This window comes from Amphibalanus amphitrite, unplaced genomic scaffold (genome assembly GCF_019059575.1).
Source record: "Amphibalanus amphitrite isolate SeventyFive unplaced genomic scaffold, NRLGWU_Aamphi_draft 000073F_arrow, whole genome shotgun sequence".
NCBI lineage: Eukaryota > Metazoa > Arthropoda > Thecostraca > Balanomorpha > Balanidae > Amphibalanus > Amphibalanus amphitrite.
In genome coordinates, this window is record NW_024881569.1 from 97,961 (window position 1) to 116,001 (window position 18,041).

Genomic DNA, 18,041 nt, shown 5'->3' on the forward strand with positions numbered 1-18,041 from the left:
TAGCCTCCAGAGGGCAAAAACTCCAAAAATAGCTGTTTTTACGGAAAGTGTTTTTCGACAATAACTTTCGACTACGAAAAGCCACGACATTTATATTGCCAGAATCGTGTTCCCCTCGCCGAGACGCGTCGAATGAACTATAATTTGACCTTGAAAGGTCAACTTGAAAATTTGACCTCAGGTCAAGGTCATGACCTGACCGGAATAGGTCATGTTGCATATCAGTCGATGCGTCTCAACGAGACAAACACAATGAGACCATCCCAAGCGTCCTATCTCTTTCCAATCGCGAGTTATTGGCAAAAAAACTGTTTGTAGCCTCAAATGACCTCGGATGACCTTTCTAGAGGCTATCAGCTAAATTGACACCTTGGTCATCACGAGTGGACTAAATCATTGTGATTCTGTAATATTTGGACTGTTCCTATGCGTACACACGGATCTAGAGGCATTTTCATTTTTCTCCATTGACTTGTAATGGTAAGGTCACGCCACTGACCTGACCTTAGGTCACGGATATAAAAAATCCGAGATATACAAATTGTAGGTGCCCATAACATCATACAATCCACCAAGTTTGAAACCTTTCTGACAAACACTGCAGGCTGGACAGGATTGCAAACTTTTTTTTTAGGCTTGGTCAGTTAACTTGACCTGGTGACCTGACCTGACATGACCTGGGGTCAAAAATTTCACACATTGTCCAAAAATGATGTACCAAAAGCTACCCCAAGCGGCGCGGCGCTACGCGCCGCGGTTTTTTATTCACACGCGAAAAACGCGACAGGGTGGTAACATATGCCCCCCCCCCCCCCACTGGGGCGAAGGTTAAGCATCGGATCAATTGAAGCATCGGATATTGACAAGGAGTGTATGAATTAGCGGATCATAGATGGTTGTGAATTGTGATGGTCTAAGCTCATTTCCGAAGCCATGATAATAGTTTCAATATTTATCTGATTGACTTCATAGTGAGGTCACGTGGCTTATCTGACGTCAGGTGATCCTTTACAAACGAGATGTGTAATCAGAAAAGTATGTACATACATACTTTTCTACTTATGATGATGCTCAAAGATGCCATTGCTCGCCTACAACAACGAGATGTGTAATCTTTGAGAGTTGAGGGCTCCGGAGGTCACAACTGCCTAAAGTTTCATCCCCCCGAGAAAGATAGCAAGATCGGAAAATATTCTTTGACTCCTCTTGTCTCTTGAGCATTGTGAAATTATGACAATTTAGGACCGTGTTTATGAGTTTTAATTAATTACGAGTTATGATGCTATAAGTCCTTACCTGATCTTACCTGAAAATACGGCTGGAGTCAAAACATCCAGTTGAATCAAAGGTTAAGATGCCAAAATTAAGCCCCCTATCGCTAACGCGTTCCGAACAATCGCGAGAGAAGCGTCGGGGTTGGCTTTGCGCTTGCCCCGCCCCCGGCGGAATAGGGTCAGTCAATAGCAGCGTGACTAGAAGTGCAACAGATCTACCCGTCTATTTCTACCGATGCATGCATGCCTCACGCCTTTCCTGTAAATTTCGTAACTTGTCCCCGGCACACAATGCTGAGTGATTGTTTGATTAGGGTGACAGCCGCTATAGATTTTCATACTCTGTTGGTTCCACTGGACCTCGTCGTAACACAGAAAGTGTCCAGGCTGAAGGCCACACCCAACGGTCGTGGTCTCTGCCCCTGACTCGACCCGCGCGAAAGGGAGAGGTATAAAAGGACCGTGCTGTCTCAGCAGCGACACACTCGGGCAGCAGTGACCTAGACAGCAACATGTTCTGCACTAAGGTGGGATGTGCACACAAACGGGATATTTTCACAGCCGTCAACTCCTGGTAACTTTGGTCGCAATGACCATGTAACTGAATCGCTCATGCTAGACGAACTGAAGTGTTCTAACTGCTAACTCAATAGGTAGGTACCCTTCTTCAGAAACGTTTTTAGTGCCAATGTAGCAAAATGCGACATTCCATAGATTTCCGTAAAATCAAATAACTTTTTTAATCTCCTTTCAGGTTTTCACCGCTTCCCTGCTGGTCGGGCTGTGCATGGCTGATGGAGGTCGTCGCTTCAGTCACGGCCACGGACGGGTGACCTCAGGTCACGGAGCTGTGACCCGAGGTCACGGTCTCGGATCGACTCGGCTGAGCGGGCATGGAACTGGGCACAGCTCTCCCAGCGTGTCCTCTGGCTACAATGCTCCCAGCTCTGGCTACAACGCTCCCAGCTCTGGCTACAACGCTCCTAGCGTCTCATCCGGTTACAACGCTCCCAGCTCGAGCTATAACGCTCCCAGTGTGTCGTCTGGTTACAAAGCTCCCAGCTCTGGCTACAATGCACCCAGTGTTTCTTCGGGTTACAACGCCCCCAGCTCCGGCTACAGCGCTCCCTCCACCGGTTACAATGCCCCTACCTCTGGCTACCATGCCCCCAGCTCCGGCTACAACGCTCCTAGCGTCTCATCTGGTTACAACGCTCCCAGCTCGAGCTATAACGCTCCCAGCGTGTCCTCTGGCTACAACGCTCCCAGCACCGGCTACAACGTCCCTAGCTCTGGCTACAGCACTCCCACCACCAGCTACAATGCCCCTACCTCTGGTTACAGCGCCCCCAGCTCTGGCTACAACGCTCCCACCACCGGCTACAATGCCCCTACCTCTGGTTACAAGGCCCCTAGCTCTGGCTACAGCGCTCCTAGCTCTGGTTACAGCGCCCCTAGCTCTGGCTACAAAGCTCCCAGCTCCAGCTACAGCGCTCCCAGCTCTGGCCACCGCGCCCCTAGTTCCGGTTATGGCGCACCGAAGAAGTCGTCTGGCTATGGAAAATAAGATGTCGATTAAAATGTCGGGATTGTTCACTATGCCCTGTCGAGCTCAGTGACTGTTGATGTTATCCAGATGTCCGATGTTATTTCGTTTAAAACGTAAGCTGTATGTACTATAAAGGCACTGCAACAACATTGTCGCGTCGTTCATATCCTTATCACGCGCACCGACGCCAACTTCGTACCGACGGGGGGGGGGCGGATGACCGCCCCCCCCTGAGATCTCGAGAACGAAGCAAGATAGCGACAAGTGGTAAACGGCATCGGATACGCACGGACAAGGTCTACAATTTTTACTAAGGTCATTTTCAGGTCAGGTCAAAGATGACGTCACAGGGGTCAAAAAAGTCAAAATAGCGGCGCTAGATATGGAGAGTTTTTCTCGAATAACTTTCGAATTAGTCAAGATAGGAACAAACTAAGGGATTTATCGTGATCCTCTCGTCAATCCGCATCGAATGATATATATATATATATATATATATATATATATATATATATATATATATATATATATATATATATATATATATATATATATATATATATATATATATATATATATATATATATATATATATATATATATATATATATATATATATATATATATATATATATATATATATATATATATATATATATATATATATATATATATATATATATATATATATATGTTGACCTCGAAAGGTCAAGGTCAAAGGTTGATCTCAGGTCACGTGACCTCGAGGTCATCATGTATGTCATTCGATGCGTCTTGACGAGCGGAACACAATGAGACCATCCGCGCGGCTGTATCTGGTTCCTGTACGGAGTTATTGGCAAAAAAAACCTTTGGTGACCTTTGATGACGTCACATGACCTTACAGCTGCCCAACAGCAAAAATGACCTCAAGGTAGTGAAGGTTGATCGTATATGAAGCCATGTGTATGGTATATGGGGCCATTCCGACCCGTTTTAGTGGTAAAAACAGGGAGTTGATTTTTCCCCCTTTGACTTATAATGGGGAGGTCGAGAAATTGACCTGACCTTAGGTCACCGATATCAAAATTCCGAGATATAAAAATTGTAGCTACTAATGACCTAATAACATCCTGCGACTTTCAAAGGCCTCCGACATCTACTGTAGCTCTGGCACGGTGACAAAGTTGCAAAAAAGTGACTTGAGGTTGGGTCATTCAAAGTGACCTGGTGACCTGACCTTAAAAGTTAGGAGATTCAAACTTGCACACCATGTGTAAAATTGATGAGAGAATAGTCGTACCAAATTTCGCCAATTCCAAAAAAAAAAAATCCAAAAGTTTTCCCGCTATAATTCGCGAAAAACCTCAGGGGGCGGATATCCGCCCCCCCGTCGGTGCGCGTGGGCATAAAATCGAGGGACAGGCCACCTGGGCTGCCTGTCACAATTCTTTGTTGTATGCTTTTGCGGCTCAAAACACTCTTCTGGACTGGACGTGAGATGCCAGTTTGAATATTTTAATTCAGCACTAGTTTTGGAACAAGAAGGAGAATTAGATAAATATAGGTTCTCAAAGCGATAAAGAGTTTCTACGGGCAGGATAGTACGATATTTGCGCATTTAAATGAACTAGGTATGACGCATTGTTGTCTGCGACCGCCACTTCTGCGTTTTGACGTTTAAACCGCGCCCCGTTTACAGGGTGCAACGCGCCCTGTTGGGGGGCATTTTGCCCCCCCTAAGATCTCGAGAACCACGCAACAAAGCGACAAGCAGCAAACGGTGTTGGATAGCCCCAGCGGAGAGCTACCTTGTGACCCAATATCATTGATCTAGGTCAAACCGATGACGTCACAGGTCAGATCAAATGTCGAATTTTCACCGTTTACAGGCATTTCAACAATTAAGGAATGTGTCGTAAAATCAAGTAAAATGCATTTCATTGAAAATCACCGATGGGGAATTGTTTGTCAAACACATATTTTGCCATTCCAGGTCGCTGATGCCAGGTCAGGTCACAGAGGGCAGGTCACTATGGGTCACAATATGAAAATATCATGTGATGCATGTTTTATGGTCCATCTTACATGATAAATGCGATTATGTGGGTCAGGCAGCCTTTGGGGCCAGTTTAGGTTATGGTATGGTGAAGGTCAGGTCAAGGTCAGGTCGAGGTCAGGTCAAATTAGGTCAAATTTCAAAGTTGTTATTTTTGTATAAAATGGGTTTCGATTCGATGCAGCTCGTCACGGGGAGTCTAATGGTGATCTTTGTTTTGCGCTACGTGGTCTACATAGAATTGCTAAAAATGGAGTTCAAAAATTTGACGGCATCAATTTTGAGCAGTTTGTTTCGCTATAACTTGGCCAAAAAAGAAGGTATCGATCTAAAATTTGGTATGGAGATAGAAGAGCGCACGGACTATCATACATATTCCGATTTTTCGAAATTCGAAAAACTTTTTGGATTTCTTTTTGCGTTTTTTTTAACATCAGTTTTTTAATTTTGGGGGTTAAAATTGCAAATTTTTGAAAAAAATGAGATAGCAGTTTTGTAGCGCCGTTTTTTTCTTTACACAACCACGTAAAGTACTTTGAAATTGTTTGGTAACTAGCTTTTGTGAGCCTTTCAAGATTTGATGTTTTTTGGTCATTTTTGGTCGAACATGACCTCAGTTTGACCTCAATAACTCCTTACCTAAGGTGATCTAAGACTTGAAATTTTGTGTGAATGTGTCAAATTGATGCCCGGGAAGGTAATGAGAGTTAAGCGGCGCTGCGCGCCACCGTTTTCTTGCTATTCAGGAAAAACCACAGGGGGCATATGCCCCCCCCCCCCCCAACGGGGCGAGGGGACGGGAAGGAGCCAACGACACTTCTTTGGTTAGGACATGTGGTATTATTAAACTAATAATAACTTGAGCCTGTACATCGATGACGGTTTTAGGTCTTACTTAGTTTGAAAGCGATAACGTACTTAGGTATCTTAAAGAAATTCACAATCTGTTAACACAGTTTATTTTCCGATCCAGAAACACAATCCGAACAGTCGGAAAAAGCTGCAGAACGACATCCAAAGGAAACATATCGCGGAGTACAGAATTATAAAGGCACACGATTTCCTATAATTATAGCATTGACAATTGACATAGTTATCAGTTAACACAGTAAGCATTTACAAACATTATACATGACCATCAACACGATGCTCTACCCACCAATAACAAAAACAGTGTGGGTATTCAAGCCGACATGAGTATATCTTACAAATATGACCTTATCTAGGTTCGTGGCGCTGTCCCTCAGACGAGCTGCTGGGACCATTTCAGCAGGGCGTCGCCCTCCTCCTGAGTGAAGTAGTTGGTCCAGTCGCCGACCTTACCCTTCCTCATGAACGCACCGACTTCCTTCTCCGGGTGCGCCACGCCCTCCTTCTGCCAGTGGGTGTAGTTGACCGCCGGGTTCTTCTTCATCTCGGCGAAGCTGGTGCGCTGGTAGATGGTCTGTGCCAGCTCGTCGGTCATGGGCCTCCCGAGGAACTCAGCCACCCTCTTGATGCAGCCGACGCGGTCCTGGTGCAGCTCCTCGTAGGTGACGCAGAGCACCTGTCCGGCGTGGTCGCGGTACCCCTTGACGTGCTCCCGGTACGGCCCGTACATCATCTCGCCCTTCTGGAAGGCGTCGCGGAACTCGGCGAACGTTCCGCGGTACGAGTTGAAGTTGACCATGCGGCAGAAGTGGTAGTAGGAGACGCAGACGTCGCGCGGGTCGCGGCTGACGTACAGCACCTTGGCGCCGCTGGTCCACACGCTCTCCGGCAGCAGGTGGTAGGGCAGGTGCGTCTTGATGAGGCGCGGATCGGACATCTCCGAGATCTCCTTGAAGCGCATCCGCTCCACAGAGGGCATGTCGAAGAGCGGGAACCGGTACTCGAGCGGCTCGTCCGTCTGCTTACTCTGCTCCTGGTGCACCACCTGCCACACCAGCTCCTGCAGCCATGTCGTGCCAGACTTGGGGAAGCTGGCTACGAACACGTCCGTGGGCCGCGCGCTGAAGCGGCGCCAGTGCTCCGGCGCGCCGGCCATCACGTGCCACGTGTTGATGACGGTACCCTTGTAGCGGTAGTGGCGCAGACGCACCGACTTGTAGTTGGGGTCGAGCGGCAGCGGCTCGCAGCCCTCTGGCAGGGTCATGGCCGCGATCTTGCGGTCCAGGGCCTCCAGGTAAGCGGCCTCCTGCTCCGGCGTCGGCGCTGCAGGCGGATCCGTGCCCTCGGGCATGGCTGTGGCTGCGGCGGTACCTGTCTGCTGACCGTCAGCTGAGGGCGTGGGCTCAGTGATCTGACCACGGATGGCAGTCAGAGGTGACGGGCCTTTCTCGGCGGACTCAGCCGTGCGAATGTGGGCCAGATCCCGAGCTCGCGACCTTTATCTACCGGTGCCGGGCATATCGCCGTTTGTGGGATGATAAGGTGGCTGGAGAGTGGAGACTGTTGATAAACACTCGGGAAATACGGGCCGGGAAACACGCATCCTCAGAGCATCCTCTCATCCTTGGGTTTTACAGTCAGTATTTCCCGACCAAACTTGATCATGCACATCAACATTTTAGTGGGCTAATGCTGAGAGATACAAATGCGATATTTGTCCATGGGCCACTTTTAACTCCGCTTCCTAAGCAATAGCCCGCAGCATGCTTATTTGCCTGAGTTGTATAAAATGACGCAATGACACGTTACTTTTCGTTGCGCTTGCTGTATACTTGTGTACGTTTAGTATCACATAAGAGCATCTGGGAAAAGTGCCCTTTCTTTCCGGTATTATGTTTCGAAGAACACATTTTATGTACCTAAACCTTGTGATTCTGCACCAAGGCAGAATGGTAGGCGTGGAATGACTCTGATGGAGTTAACGGTCCCGTTAAAAAAGATGTGTCACTTTGTCGGAATTCGTACCTGGTACAATTTATAACCGCTGGGTAATTAAAACGCCTTTTTATTGGATATACATAAGCCGTTTTCAGGACGGGCTACCAGGCGAATGCACCTAATTTCACCAAACATGCTCTTTTACATTAAACATCTTCATATCATGAATTTATTTCAGTGCTTTAATCGAAAATAATGTCTGATCGTTTGAAAAATGAGGTGCATAAGCATCTGTGCAGCCTAGACTGATAATTTTTAACCCGCGCCCTGGTGAGGTCTGTTCATAACACGACCTGGGGGGAGGGCCTATTTTTGCCCCCTCCTCCCAAATCTCCGAAACTTCTGGACGGATCCGCAAAATTCAAACGGCGTTTTTCTGTAGCTTCAAAGCTATAGAGCGGACAGCCCTTCCCGCGAAACCTTTTTTTAGAGTCGAAAACGACAGAACATGAAGTCACTCTGACGTCATTTGTGGCCAAGCTATCATAACCCTTGTAATTTTTTTTTTGGTCACAATGTGTAAAATTGATGCCCGAGAGCCGAGAGGGTACTGAAAGTTTGGTGACGATCGGCCCAGCGGTTCTGGAGAGATTTCGAAAAGTCTGGAGGGGGAAATAGCCCCTCCCCCTAACCAGGGCGCGGGTTAAGAAACACAACGTACCTTATTTGACCAAATATGCACCACATCTACACCTATTTTGCACCTAATCTGCACCAAAGGTGTACCAGACTGCCGTCATAGAAGCGGCTATTGTTTGCTGACATTAAAGGTCGGGTATTGGTTGGTACCTTAACTAAATAACAGTCGACCTATCACCTATGTTATTATAGGCGGCGGAACGGGGAGGGCACCAGGGCACTGTGCCCCCCTTTGATTTTGGCATTTTAACATAGGTCCTATGGGCGTTGCATGGAAAGAATGGGACCAAAAGTCGGCAATGCCCCCTTAATTGAAGGTGTTCCGCCGCTACTGTATGTTATAAAACAACTTCCAAATAACATTGATAATACCCAATAACATTGGCATTTAATAAAACATCAGCTTATGTACTAGTTGTTGCCGAAATACCAATGCATCGCGGTAAAAGATAGTTTTTGGCGCATTGTTTCCGTGCAAAAAATATGTCGGGTAACGGTTATTTCAAATTGTCAAATGTAGACCACAAGAAAACTGTTGGTTAGTGTCACCATGCCCATCATCATATGCATCATCATGCTGTTGCTATCATTCCTATATCGAGCACGCATACAGACAGACAATGGTATTCCCGCCCCTCGAAAACTCTTGACACAAGTTGACAACGCTCTGCACTGCAAGATATGGATTTCCACTCTCAGCGCACGGCAGCTGTACGGTGTCTTTATCGGTAAGCCGGAGAGTCACAGGCCTCTTATCAGACTAACGATAAAATGGGCCATCTTTGGACGACCCACTTTCTGCAGAACTTGAGCGAGATTAGGCACAGAAGTTTGGACGGGAACCGTCTAAAACAGCATTTACTGATTTAGACGCGCGAATAGCTCCCTTTTGGGTCTATATCACTTCAAAAACATTACGTAATAAAAGAAAACACTCGGTAGATAGTTGTCATAAATGCAGCTCATCGCATATTTATAAAACTTAATGATTTGACGTTCCCCTTATGCCAAAATGTATCGATAAGAAATGCGGCAATGCCCAGACATGTGATAATAGCATCGGAGTCGTGAAGAGCCTAGGCTGAAGTCATGCAACATATTTGAGCCTTGAGGTCTGGCGCCTGAATTAGGTAATTGCAAAGTTTCGTTTTGAGTATGCGGTGCTTTACCGAGGCGACAGGGCACCCAGAGCTCTCAGAGGTTATCCTATTTCTCTGGCAGAGGGCAGGGCAGTAGATACACAGGGTGGCGCTAGCACTGCGGCGGTGAAACCTGGGATCCGCTCCCTTCCCAGAGTTAAATTTGCCCAGTAACTTGCAATGGCGAAAGCCTGAGGTCATTTTTCCCGGTGGCCGCTGCTCGAATTGAGACACTTCTGGGGATATCCCTACAAATGAAGAGGGTAGACCGTAAACTGTGGCCTTGACCAAGCAAGTCATGCATCACAAGTCACATCTCAGCGGATGTCTGGGTAAGGAGTACAAGTAATAGTTTTTGTGTATTTTTGTCATTTACATTCGTTTTGCAACCAGCTGGCTGGCTGGAGTTTACCAAAATATGCATACTTATATTTACAACAAATATTTTACTCAGAGTTGCTAGACAGTGAATAGTGAAACCCACTGGGGCTAGAGCTCACGCTACACACTATACACAGGTCCCGGAGCCAGGGCGAGGTCGATGTCAGCGACATCTCTTGGCACAACACTAGCGACGCCTGTGAGCCGTTTGGTGAAACGAGACAACGGGGTTTGTATAGATGCTTCATCAATCAGCATTGATGCGAAAATATGGGGACCTGACCGGCTGTCAATTTCCCAAACTCTGTCTGGAACGGTGACTTTGATGACGGGTCGCTGCACCGCACCTGACGATGGGGGTGGGACGGGACTGCTGATCTGGTCGCCTCCCCTGATCACCTCCGTCCATCCCTGCTGAATATTTTATCCTCCGGCCCCTAATGGGACACCGATCGGACCTTAATTGAAACCGGAGCATAATTATCGCACAGAACAAGCTGTAATTGCTGTTTTTCCGGACACACGGGTCAATATTTGATGGTTAGGGCGGACGGCTGGTGTATTTACTCGTTGGTTTTTGTCGTAGGGATTTTTTCTCCATAATGTGGCACTGAGGGCAATGGCTAAGTAAAGCTAATGAATTGAAAACATCGATGTCAGCGATGGTAGCCTACCAGGGAAACCGAGGGGCTTGAGTTTTATCACCATTAAGTGCCCTCAATAAACATTGAATTTTGAAACATAATGACAAGTCAACTTAACGACACATAAAAACACATTTAAAAATGAATAGATATCAATTAAAGTATGTAACACTTGGTCAGGAATCGGTTCTGCTCCAGCCTGGTCCGGCCGCGAGTCTGAGCCTTCTCCAGGACCTGTTCTAGCTCCAGTCTCAGTCTGCCCCAAGACTGTCAGCAGCCACCAGACGGGAACAGACACCTGACTGACGCGCGGAGGTCGGAGCTCTGGCACCGGACAGTCAGAGGGAACATAGTCAGCCACTACCCAGCCAGTCACACGGCCAGCCAGCCAGTCGCATGGTCACTGCACACGGTAGGAGGCTAGTCGTCACAGCTCAAAGGGTGCCACTGGTAAAATAAGAGACCGCCAGTCGTCGAAAGTTACCTCAGAGAGGTGGAAAGCTCTAACTTTCGGCCAAGGCGCGCACTACCATAGGCTAGGCCATAGCTCTAACCGGTGTTATGTAAAATGCATATTGATGCTATGATGCTATGCATATGGTTCGCTTCAATCAGTATATGATTCGCTGTTATATTAGTCAGATGTCACTGACATCGATCGACACTAATGCATACACCGGCTATCCCCTTCCACCCCATAGATGTGGGGACGGACTGGTGGTGGGGGCGGTGGGACCCGCGCCACTGCCGGTCGATGGGTGTGGCAAGGGTTGTCACACAGAATGTCACACCGGCTGTCACACGGCAGTGTCGGACCTGTCACCGGCCTGTCGCGAACAATGTCGGCCGCCTGTGTCACAGGGAACCGCCGGGTTCGCGGGCAGACACGCGTGGGAGAGCCGACACCTGCAGAGTACCGACCGGCGCGGCGGTGAGGGCTTCACGATAGCGGCAACGAAAACGGCAGCGCAGGCACTCAGAAACGGCACTGTGCGATAGAGGAATAGGGGCTACTTGTGTTCTGTCGCCCATAATAAATTGTAGGGTTGCCTTGAATACTATTACTTCACTCTTAGAGAAGCTAGACAAAGAGCCGTAGGTATGACCGTTCCTTTCTATGAGCAAAATGGTCGTGCTGTTACTGTGCTGTCAGTTGAACTTATGCTGATCGCATTCCATCAGAGCATGTGGTGTAAAATATGCATACGAATCTTAACACAGTTGAGAAATTGAGACCCCTTATCGCTTTCACCTTCCATCTGCCATCGCTGGTAGACTTTTTGTACTCGTCAGCTTTGGTATGTCACCGGATAATCTGTACATTACAGCGACAATCGTTGCAGCCGAATGCACTTTGAATGATAATTAGGCGTGCAAAGTGCACGAGACGAGCCTAAAGGGGTATGCAAGCCATACGTGTCATACTTCCTTTACAGAAGGCATAATGGCATTCAGCTGTCGGCTAAGCAGCCCATTAACAATATCACCGGCTGAAAACACGACTGACGACAGATCCTTGCGACACCGCCGCGCTGCTAGAGATGGCAGGCGAGGCTTCCAGCCAGAGGCACGTCTGTCGAAGACGAGCTTTTTGGCCGCACGTCTCAAAGTTTTCTCACGTTTTTGGATGACCACCAGTGCGGAGCTGGTCGGATAGCCGTGCTGTTCACCGTGGTCCAGCTAGGGTAATTTCCAGCTGCGTGAGCGGATCGCGCCATCCCCCAGCCGTTTTTGCATTCGCTTCTATGTGACCGGCTGCCGCCGACACAGAAACCGGAGACTGTCTGACGCGACCAAGGCTGCTGCCTCGTCTCCCGGCCGGATGACGGATGCCCTCGGATGACGGCGATGACGGCCCGGTGACGGCGATGACGACTCGATGACAGTCGGCCCCGTCGCCGGCGATGATGAGTGCGATATCGCTGACGGCGGCGGCGCGCTCGCACGACGGGAATGCCGATTGGTGGAGCGCGGTGCGCTGTTTTTGCGCTGTAAATCATCCGACGGCCGCCAGCCGACCTCCGCGCGGACGCGCACAATTGAGATAAATTGCAGGCTGCCGCTGGACATTGCAGCTGCCGTATGCACGCGACTAATCCGACTGGACGAGACGCGCCGGACGAGACGCGAGACTCGCTGGATGGACATGGCATATCAGAAAAACTTCCCATCTGTCATCGCGTAGTTATCGGGAGGGGAGGGAGCGTCCCAGAGTCTCGGATTACCAGTCGTCATTGGCAACTGTCTTGCACGCGTCAGACCGAGCCGACCGATAAACGAAACATAGTGAGTCGGCCCGTCACGTTCCGTTACTATAGTAACGGAACGTGACGGGTCAGTCAGTATACTGACGTGAGCGCGGCAGGCCGTGACGACTGCGACAATGCGGCACAGCCCCGTACGCGGAAAAGGCGAGCCCCCTTCCGCCGCGCGTGCCGTAACGACCCCGCTCCCCTGATTTGTGACGTGTCGCTTTCGGCCGGCCACTGCGCCCTAATACCGCCGGCTGCAACCACCGTGACCGAATCAATACCACTAATGAAACGACATTGGCAATGAAAATAACACTGAATTAATGATAAAGCGCTTATGATTGACGGTAATTGCTTCGAGGTCTGACCGACAAGCGTTTCTGTCACGGGGCAACGTGGTTGTATCAGCATGCTGTAATTCCAGGCCACAAGCGAACATCGTAAGTGATCGTCTGTGCACTAGCTGCTTGCCAGCCCAGGCCGTTTTGAGTCGATCTGAGCCTGTTCCAGAAGTTTGGACAGCCGGTATTGAAATCTATGGCTCGTGGAGGGCTCGTCGGACTCGCGGAGGGGCGAAGCTGTCATTAGCATATAGCGGCAGACCCCGGTAGAATTGAGCTATCGACTTTTCGGCAGGGCGCCGAAATACGGCTTCCTGCCCGGCGCCCGCGGGACGGGAGCCTGCCATTGCTGACCAGACGCAGCCTGTCCGTCTGTTCCTGCCGCCGCCCTGTTCAATAGCTCACACCGGAGCCATAATCGTTGAACCATGCTCTGCTTCTGGCTCCTCAAACGGGCAACACATAACGCAAACGCCGTCAGAAAAACTGGTCGTATACGCACGGGCCACGGCCGCACAGACGGTGATGGAGATGTCTGCGATCGAAGACCACCCCGACTCGAGGTGCGTCTCTGGACTCACGAGAACACCTCCCCTCACTAACGAGCGTCTGGCAGCGCTGAATTATGAACGGATCTCGCCGAGTTACGGCCGCGCCCGTCGTCCCGCACGGCAGCTATTTTTCAGAACCGGCGGCGCTGTGCACGTTTTTGCGCCGCCACCGCCAATGGTAGCAGTCTGCCGCCTCAATCAGACGCCGTAGTTCATTCGACACGCGTTTGCCGCCATTCAGCAGTGCTGCGCCACGCTCGTCGCTCAGCGCCGGAATCGTCTACACTCAAAGCTAGCCGCCCGCATGCAGACTTACCTCCTATCAGCCCAACCGGGGGACCAGTGAAGATACCCAGCCTGAATGTTTATTTTTTACCATTTCGAAGAGCAATGCCAAGCCTGGGCCATCTAAATGAACTACAAGCGGTTCCGGTTTATTCATTTGTCTTCAAATTATCAAGCCGTTCCTCAGACCGGATGAAATTTGTTTTGTGCTTACAGAAACAGCCCACTTTTTGTCTCAACTCATAAGTTTGCTTCATCAGTATAAAAGAAAATCAATTACCAAATTTATAGCGGTAGATGTTTGCGGACGTTATTATATTTTTGGGTGATGGTCGAATAGAAATTCCATGAATTAGTGTAATTGCAGGCATAACATCCGATACCATCGCCCATCCACGTTTACGTGGCCCACTTATTGGACAAAGCGCCGTGGACTCATTATGCCGTGCTGTAGTAAAGGTCACCTTGGCTGTCCTACTGCTCATTGCTCACACCATAGCCAAATTACCGGCCGACTGGAAGCACGCAATCAAGCAGTCCGGCAGCGCTGGTCAAACATAAAACGAATCGCATGTTTGTGCGGCCGAGCTCGCATTTCAGCGAAAGGTGTTGCTTGCCGTTCGCGACTTCATTTTGGCTCTTGCACCGCCCACTAGTGCGCACTTACTCCCGAAAATCCATCGCCGTGCGCTACCGGCCGGCCCTAATGAGCATTAATTTGCATACGGTGTACACGCTGACCGGACTGAAACACAGGGCGAGTGATTCACGACCGGGTGGCGTGCCGCCGACCGTACGTCTCTGCAGAGTTTCATGGATACTTGGCTGTCGGCCGCGCTCGACCCATTACATTTACATGGTCGTTGAGATTGCCGGCGGACATGTATTGTGACCACGACTGCGGCCGGCACACGACCGAGCACGGCGCGCGTCACGGCTGCGAGCGTCACGGAGAGTCATCGTGACACTGCGCGGCCACCGACCGCGCTCTGTAGTCTGTGACCTGTGAGTGACGTTCAGGCTGGGCGCTACACTTGGGAAGGACAGCCACCGCTGTGGTGTGGGGACAAATACAGAGCCGCGTCCCTGGCACCCCACCTCGTTCTCTTCAAGTGCTCCTCGATTGTCCTCTTCACCGTGTACCAATCACGGCTGAGGTCCTCGAGGTCCCTGTTCCGACCCCGTCGCCTCATCCCTGCGGGCGGCGACCGCTCCCCTTAGGTAAGCACAGCCCCTCCCTCTCTATATCGACCTCATGACCGCGGCGCCGCCTCGCCCGACGCCGTGGCTGGCGCGGCGCTCCTGCGGCGTGCAGTGGCGCGGCCGGCAACTCTCGGCGGCGACCAGTGGCGCTGATGGATGGTAGGTATTGTCGGCGTGCATTGTTTACCGGCGGTGGTAAATCGGCGGCCGACGGCGACTCGCGTGACTGCGCCACGTTAGCCGCCGTGTGCTGCGCCACGATAGCCGCAGTGCGCCGCTACTGACGGCTGGCGGCGAGCGACGCGTGCGGGGGGCGGGGCTGGGTATATCGGTGCGCGGGGGTGGGTATTGGGGATTGCGGGGGAGGGGCTGTGCATGTGGAGAAGGGGGTATACCTATGCTGGCAAAGGCGAGACCCGATGACCCGGAACCCAATGTGGCGAATATCCAAAGGGGTAAATTAAAACCTTAAGCCCAAAGTATGAACATGAAAACGCTCACATTTGGGGTATATCTAGAGAGCGGCTTTAATGTGGATTGAGAGCAAGAAAAAGTAACATTCCCTGTGAGATGGTTTATAGATTGGGACGACAGCTCAACTCATTTTATGCCTTTTTACATTTGTAACATGTTTCACCCGACATTTTGCTGTGGCGCTTGCTTATATAGGTACTGGTAACTGGCATCTGTCATATCATTTGGGTACTGCAACATCAGTCACCCAAATGCAATGGCCCTTCTGGAGTTTTAATTATTCCCGTTCTAATGCCACCACTGAATCCAGCACCCGACGCAGGTTCGTTTGCACAGCAATTACAATGCCGCAGTAATGAGCATTCAGGGGACGGTGTGTGAGTCGAAATCCATTCAGGATCCGAGGTGATGTCCTCCTTGATAGATGGGTCCATTTAAATCAGGGTTAAATTGCATAACTTGGCTTTATGGCCGGGCACGCGTTTAAAGCAATTTTCTCCGGTTGTCTTGATCGTTGTGCAATGGACAGGTGCTGAACGGCAGGCAGCCTGCGGTTATGATGCTAATTTGTCTCCGTTTCTCTGGAGGCTCGGAAGATATGTCATTTTGGTAGTCAAATGTGTAAAACCTACACAAACGCATGTATGTTTCTTCCGTCATCAACCGAGTAGCATTCATGGCAATCGGTAATATAGGCACTAGCTATTGCCCTTCTACTTTTTACCACAAAGCAAAAAGCTATACCTCTAACCTCAGGCAATGTTTGTGGCCCGACACTTTACCATCATTGTTTTACTTCACAAGACAACAAACCATTTCTTTGCGAGAAGTATAAAAATGTGATCAAAGTTATGTATATCTTTAAGCTGCATACTATCCTTAGCCCAATAACTTTTTTGTTATTGCCAGTCTGTCGGCTCGACCGACTACGCTCTCTATACTTTACCTCGGTGGTAATCCTGCATTATCATGCGTATTTCAGTAACCTTGCCGCTGGCTGTACACTGCCTGCCGTGTTTTCATTTATTCACAGGTTGGCAGCCGCAATTGTTGCTATTTCGACACGCTTCCGCTATTTCTCGCGGCGTGCTCCCACAATCACGGATAGCGTGTTTGCTGGCGGTCGACCGGTGATTTTTTTTTTCCAGAGGTAAAACTCGAGGGGTTGTTTCTTGTTTCTTTCGTTCCTTCTGTAAGCTCCTCAGCAAACTCTGAGTTTTCCGGTGAGCCCGGTCAATTCGGGGAGTTGAGAGTTCTCTCAGTAGAGGACACGCTGACGGCTGACGCTCGAAAGAACCCTAGCAAGAATCTTTACCAACGACAACGTGACCTGCTCGAACCTTACCCCACCGCCCACCCCACCGTCATCCTCACACGGGGTCGGCAAATTATGACCGTGCTCGGCCGACTTCCCCGGGGCTGCACCCGCGCAGCCGGCCACCGAACGGTCGCTGTTTATAACGTGCGCGGCAGATGGCAGATGCCGCCGTTTGCAAACTGCTTCAGCAATGTTGCTGCGGTGCGGCCCAGGGTGGGCAGGTGACTCTACTCGACCCCTCCCCTCCCCTCGACCCCTCCCCAACCCTTCCCCAACCGTACCCTGTCTCCGGGCAGACTCCCCGCGCCGTCAGCGTCGCGTCGGCCACGCCGCGCCGCGCTTGTACGACGTATGTGGCGCAGCGCCCGTCTCGCCGCACCGCGGCGCTGGTGCGTGAGGTACATACGAGGGAAGGTCAGGGGTGCCAGACGTCGCTCGTTAGCGTCAGCTCAGGGTCTGGTGGGGTTGGGACAGGCTGCGGGACGACTCATGCCTAGACACATACGTACCCTCCTCGGGATGACAGGCGGCGAGATGTAGTGACGAAAAGACAAAACATCTTGAACGTTATTTATCATAGCGGCATCCTGGAATAAAATTAAACGTTTTACGAGAGCAAAAAATCATACAGATGTAAAACACGATTGGAAACAGACAGATAATTGTTGCGACAGACAGAAAGACACACTGCCATGCAAGTTGTAAGCTCAAGAGCATGTAACTATTACTGAATGTCAAGTGCCCACATAACTATCAGCCACGACTGCTGAACCGCTAACTGCTAAGTTTATGAATACCGATAGGTGATACTATTTTCGCCTTGCTTCTTTTTTGGCTAAATTCACAACTGAACGACTTTTGGAAGTAACAAACTGCGAATATTGCCGTGACCTTCAATTGTTGTTAAACCACCACCATTTAGTCAATCATCACCCTTTCCGCTACCGCACGCAGCCAAGACAGAAGACTGTTTTCTTGGACAATAATTATGGCCTCAACATTCCCAGAAGCATTCTCGTAAATCTGCCCCGTGAACCACAATTCCGCTGTAAAAAGTTAACGGCTTTGGGTGCCAGCATTTGGCC

The 18,041-nt window shown here is 49.8% G+C and overlaps 2 protein-coding genes across 2 annotated transcripts; one reads left to right on the top strand and one right to left on the bottom strand.

Moving 5' to 3' along the window:
- Positions 1 to 1,772: 1,772 nt before the first annotated feature.
- On the top strand, positions 1,773 to 2,945 carry LOC122379232 (pro-resilin-like). The gene is made up of 2 exons (XM_043361238.1): positions 1,773 to 1,801; positions 2,029 to 2,945. The coding sequence occupies exons 1-2, from the start codon at positions 1,787 to 1,789 to the stop codon at positions 2,839 to 2,841; spliced, it is 828 nt and encodes a 275-aa protein (XP_043217173.1). The 5' UTR covers positions 1,773 to 1,786; the 3' UTR covers positions 2,842 to 2,945.
- Positions 2,946 to 5,803: 2,858 nt separating this feature from the next.
- On the bottom strand, positions 5,804 to 7,239 carry LOC122379231 (sulfotransferase family cytosolic 1B member 1-like). Its single transcript, XM_043361237.1, has one exon. The coding sequence runs from the start codon at positions 7,080 to 7,082 to the stop codon at positions 6,105 to 6,107; it is 978 nt and encodes a 325-aa protein (XP_043217172.1). The 5' UTR covers positions 7,083 to 7,239; the 3' UTR covers positions 5,804 to 6,104.
- Positions 7,240 to 18,041: the final 10,802 nt, after the last annotated feature.

What these genes read in the sequence shown, in the direction of transcription:
- LOC122379231 (XM_043361237.1), bottom strand. Translation starts at nt 7,082, where the DNA reads ATGCCCGAGGGCACGGATCCGCCTGCAGCGCCGACGCCGGAGCAGGAG.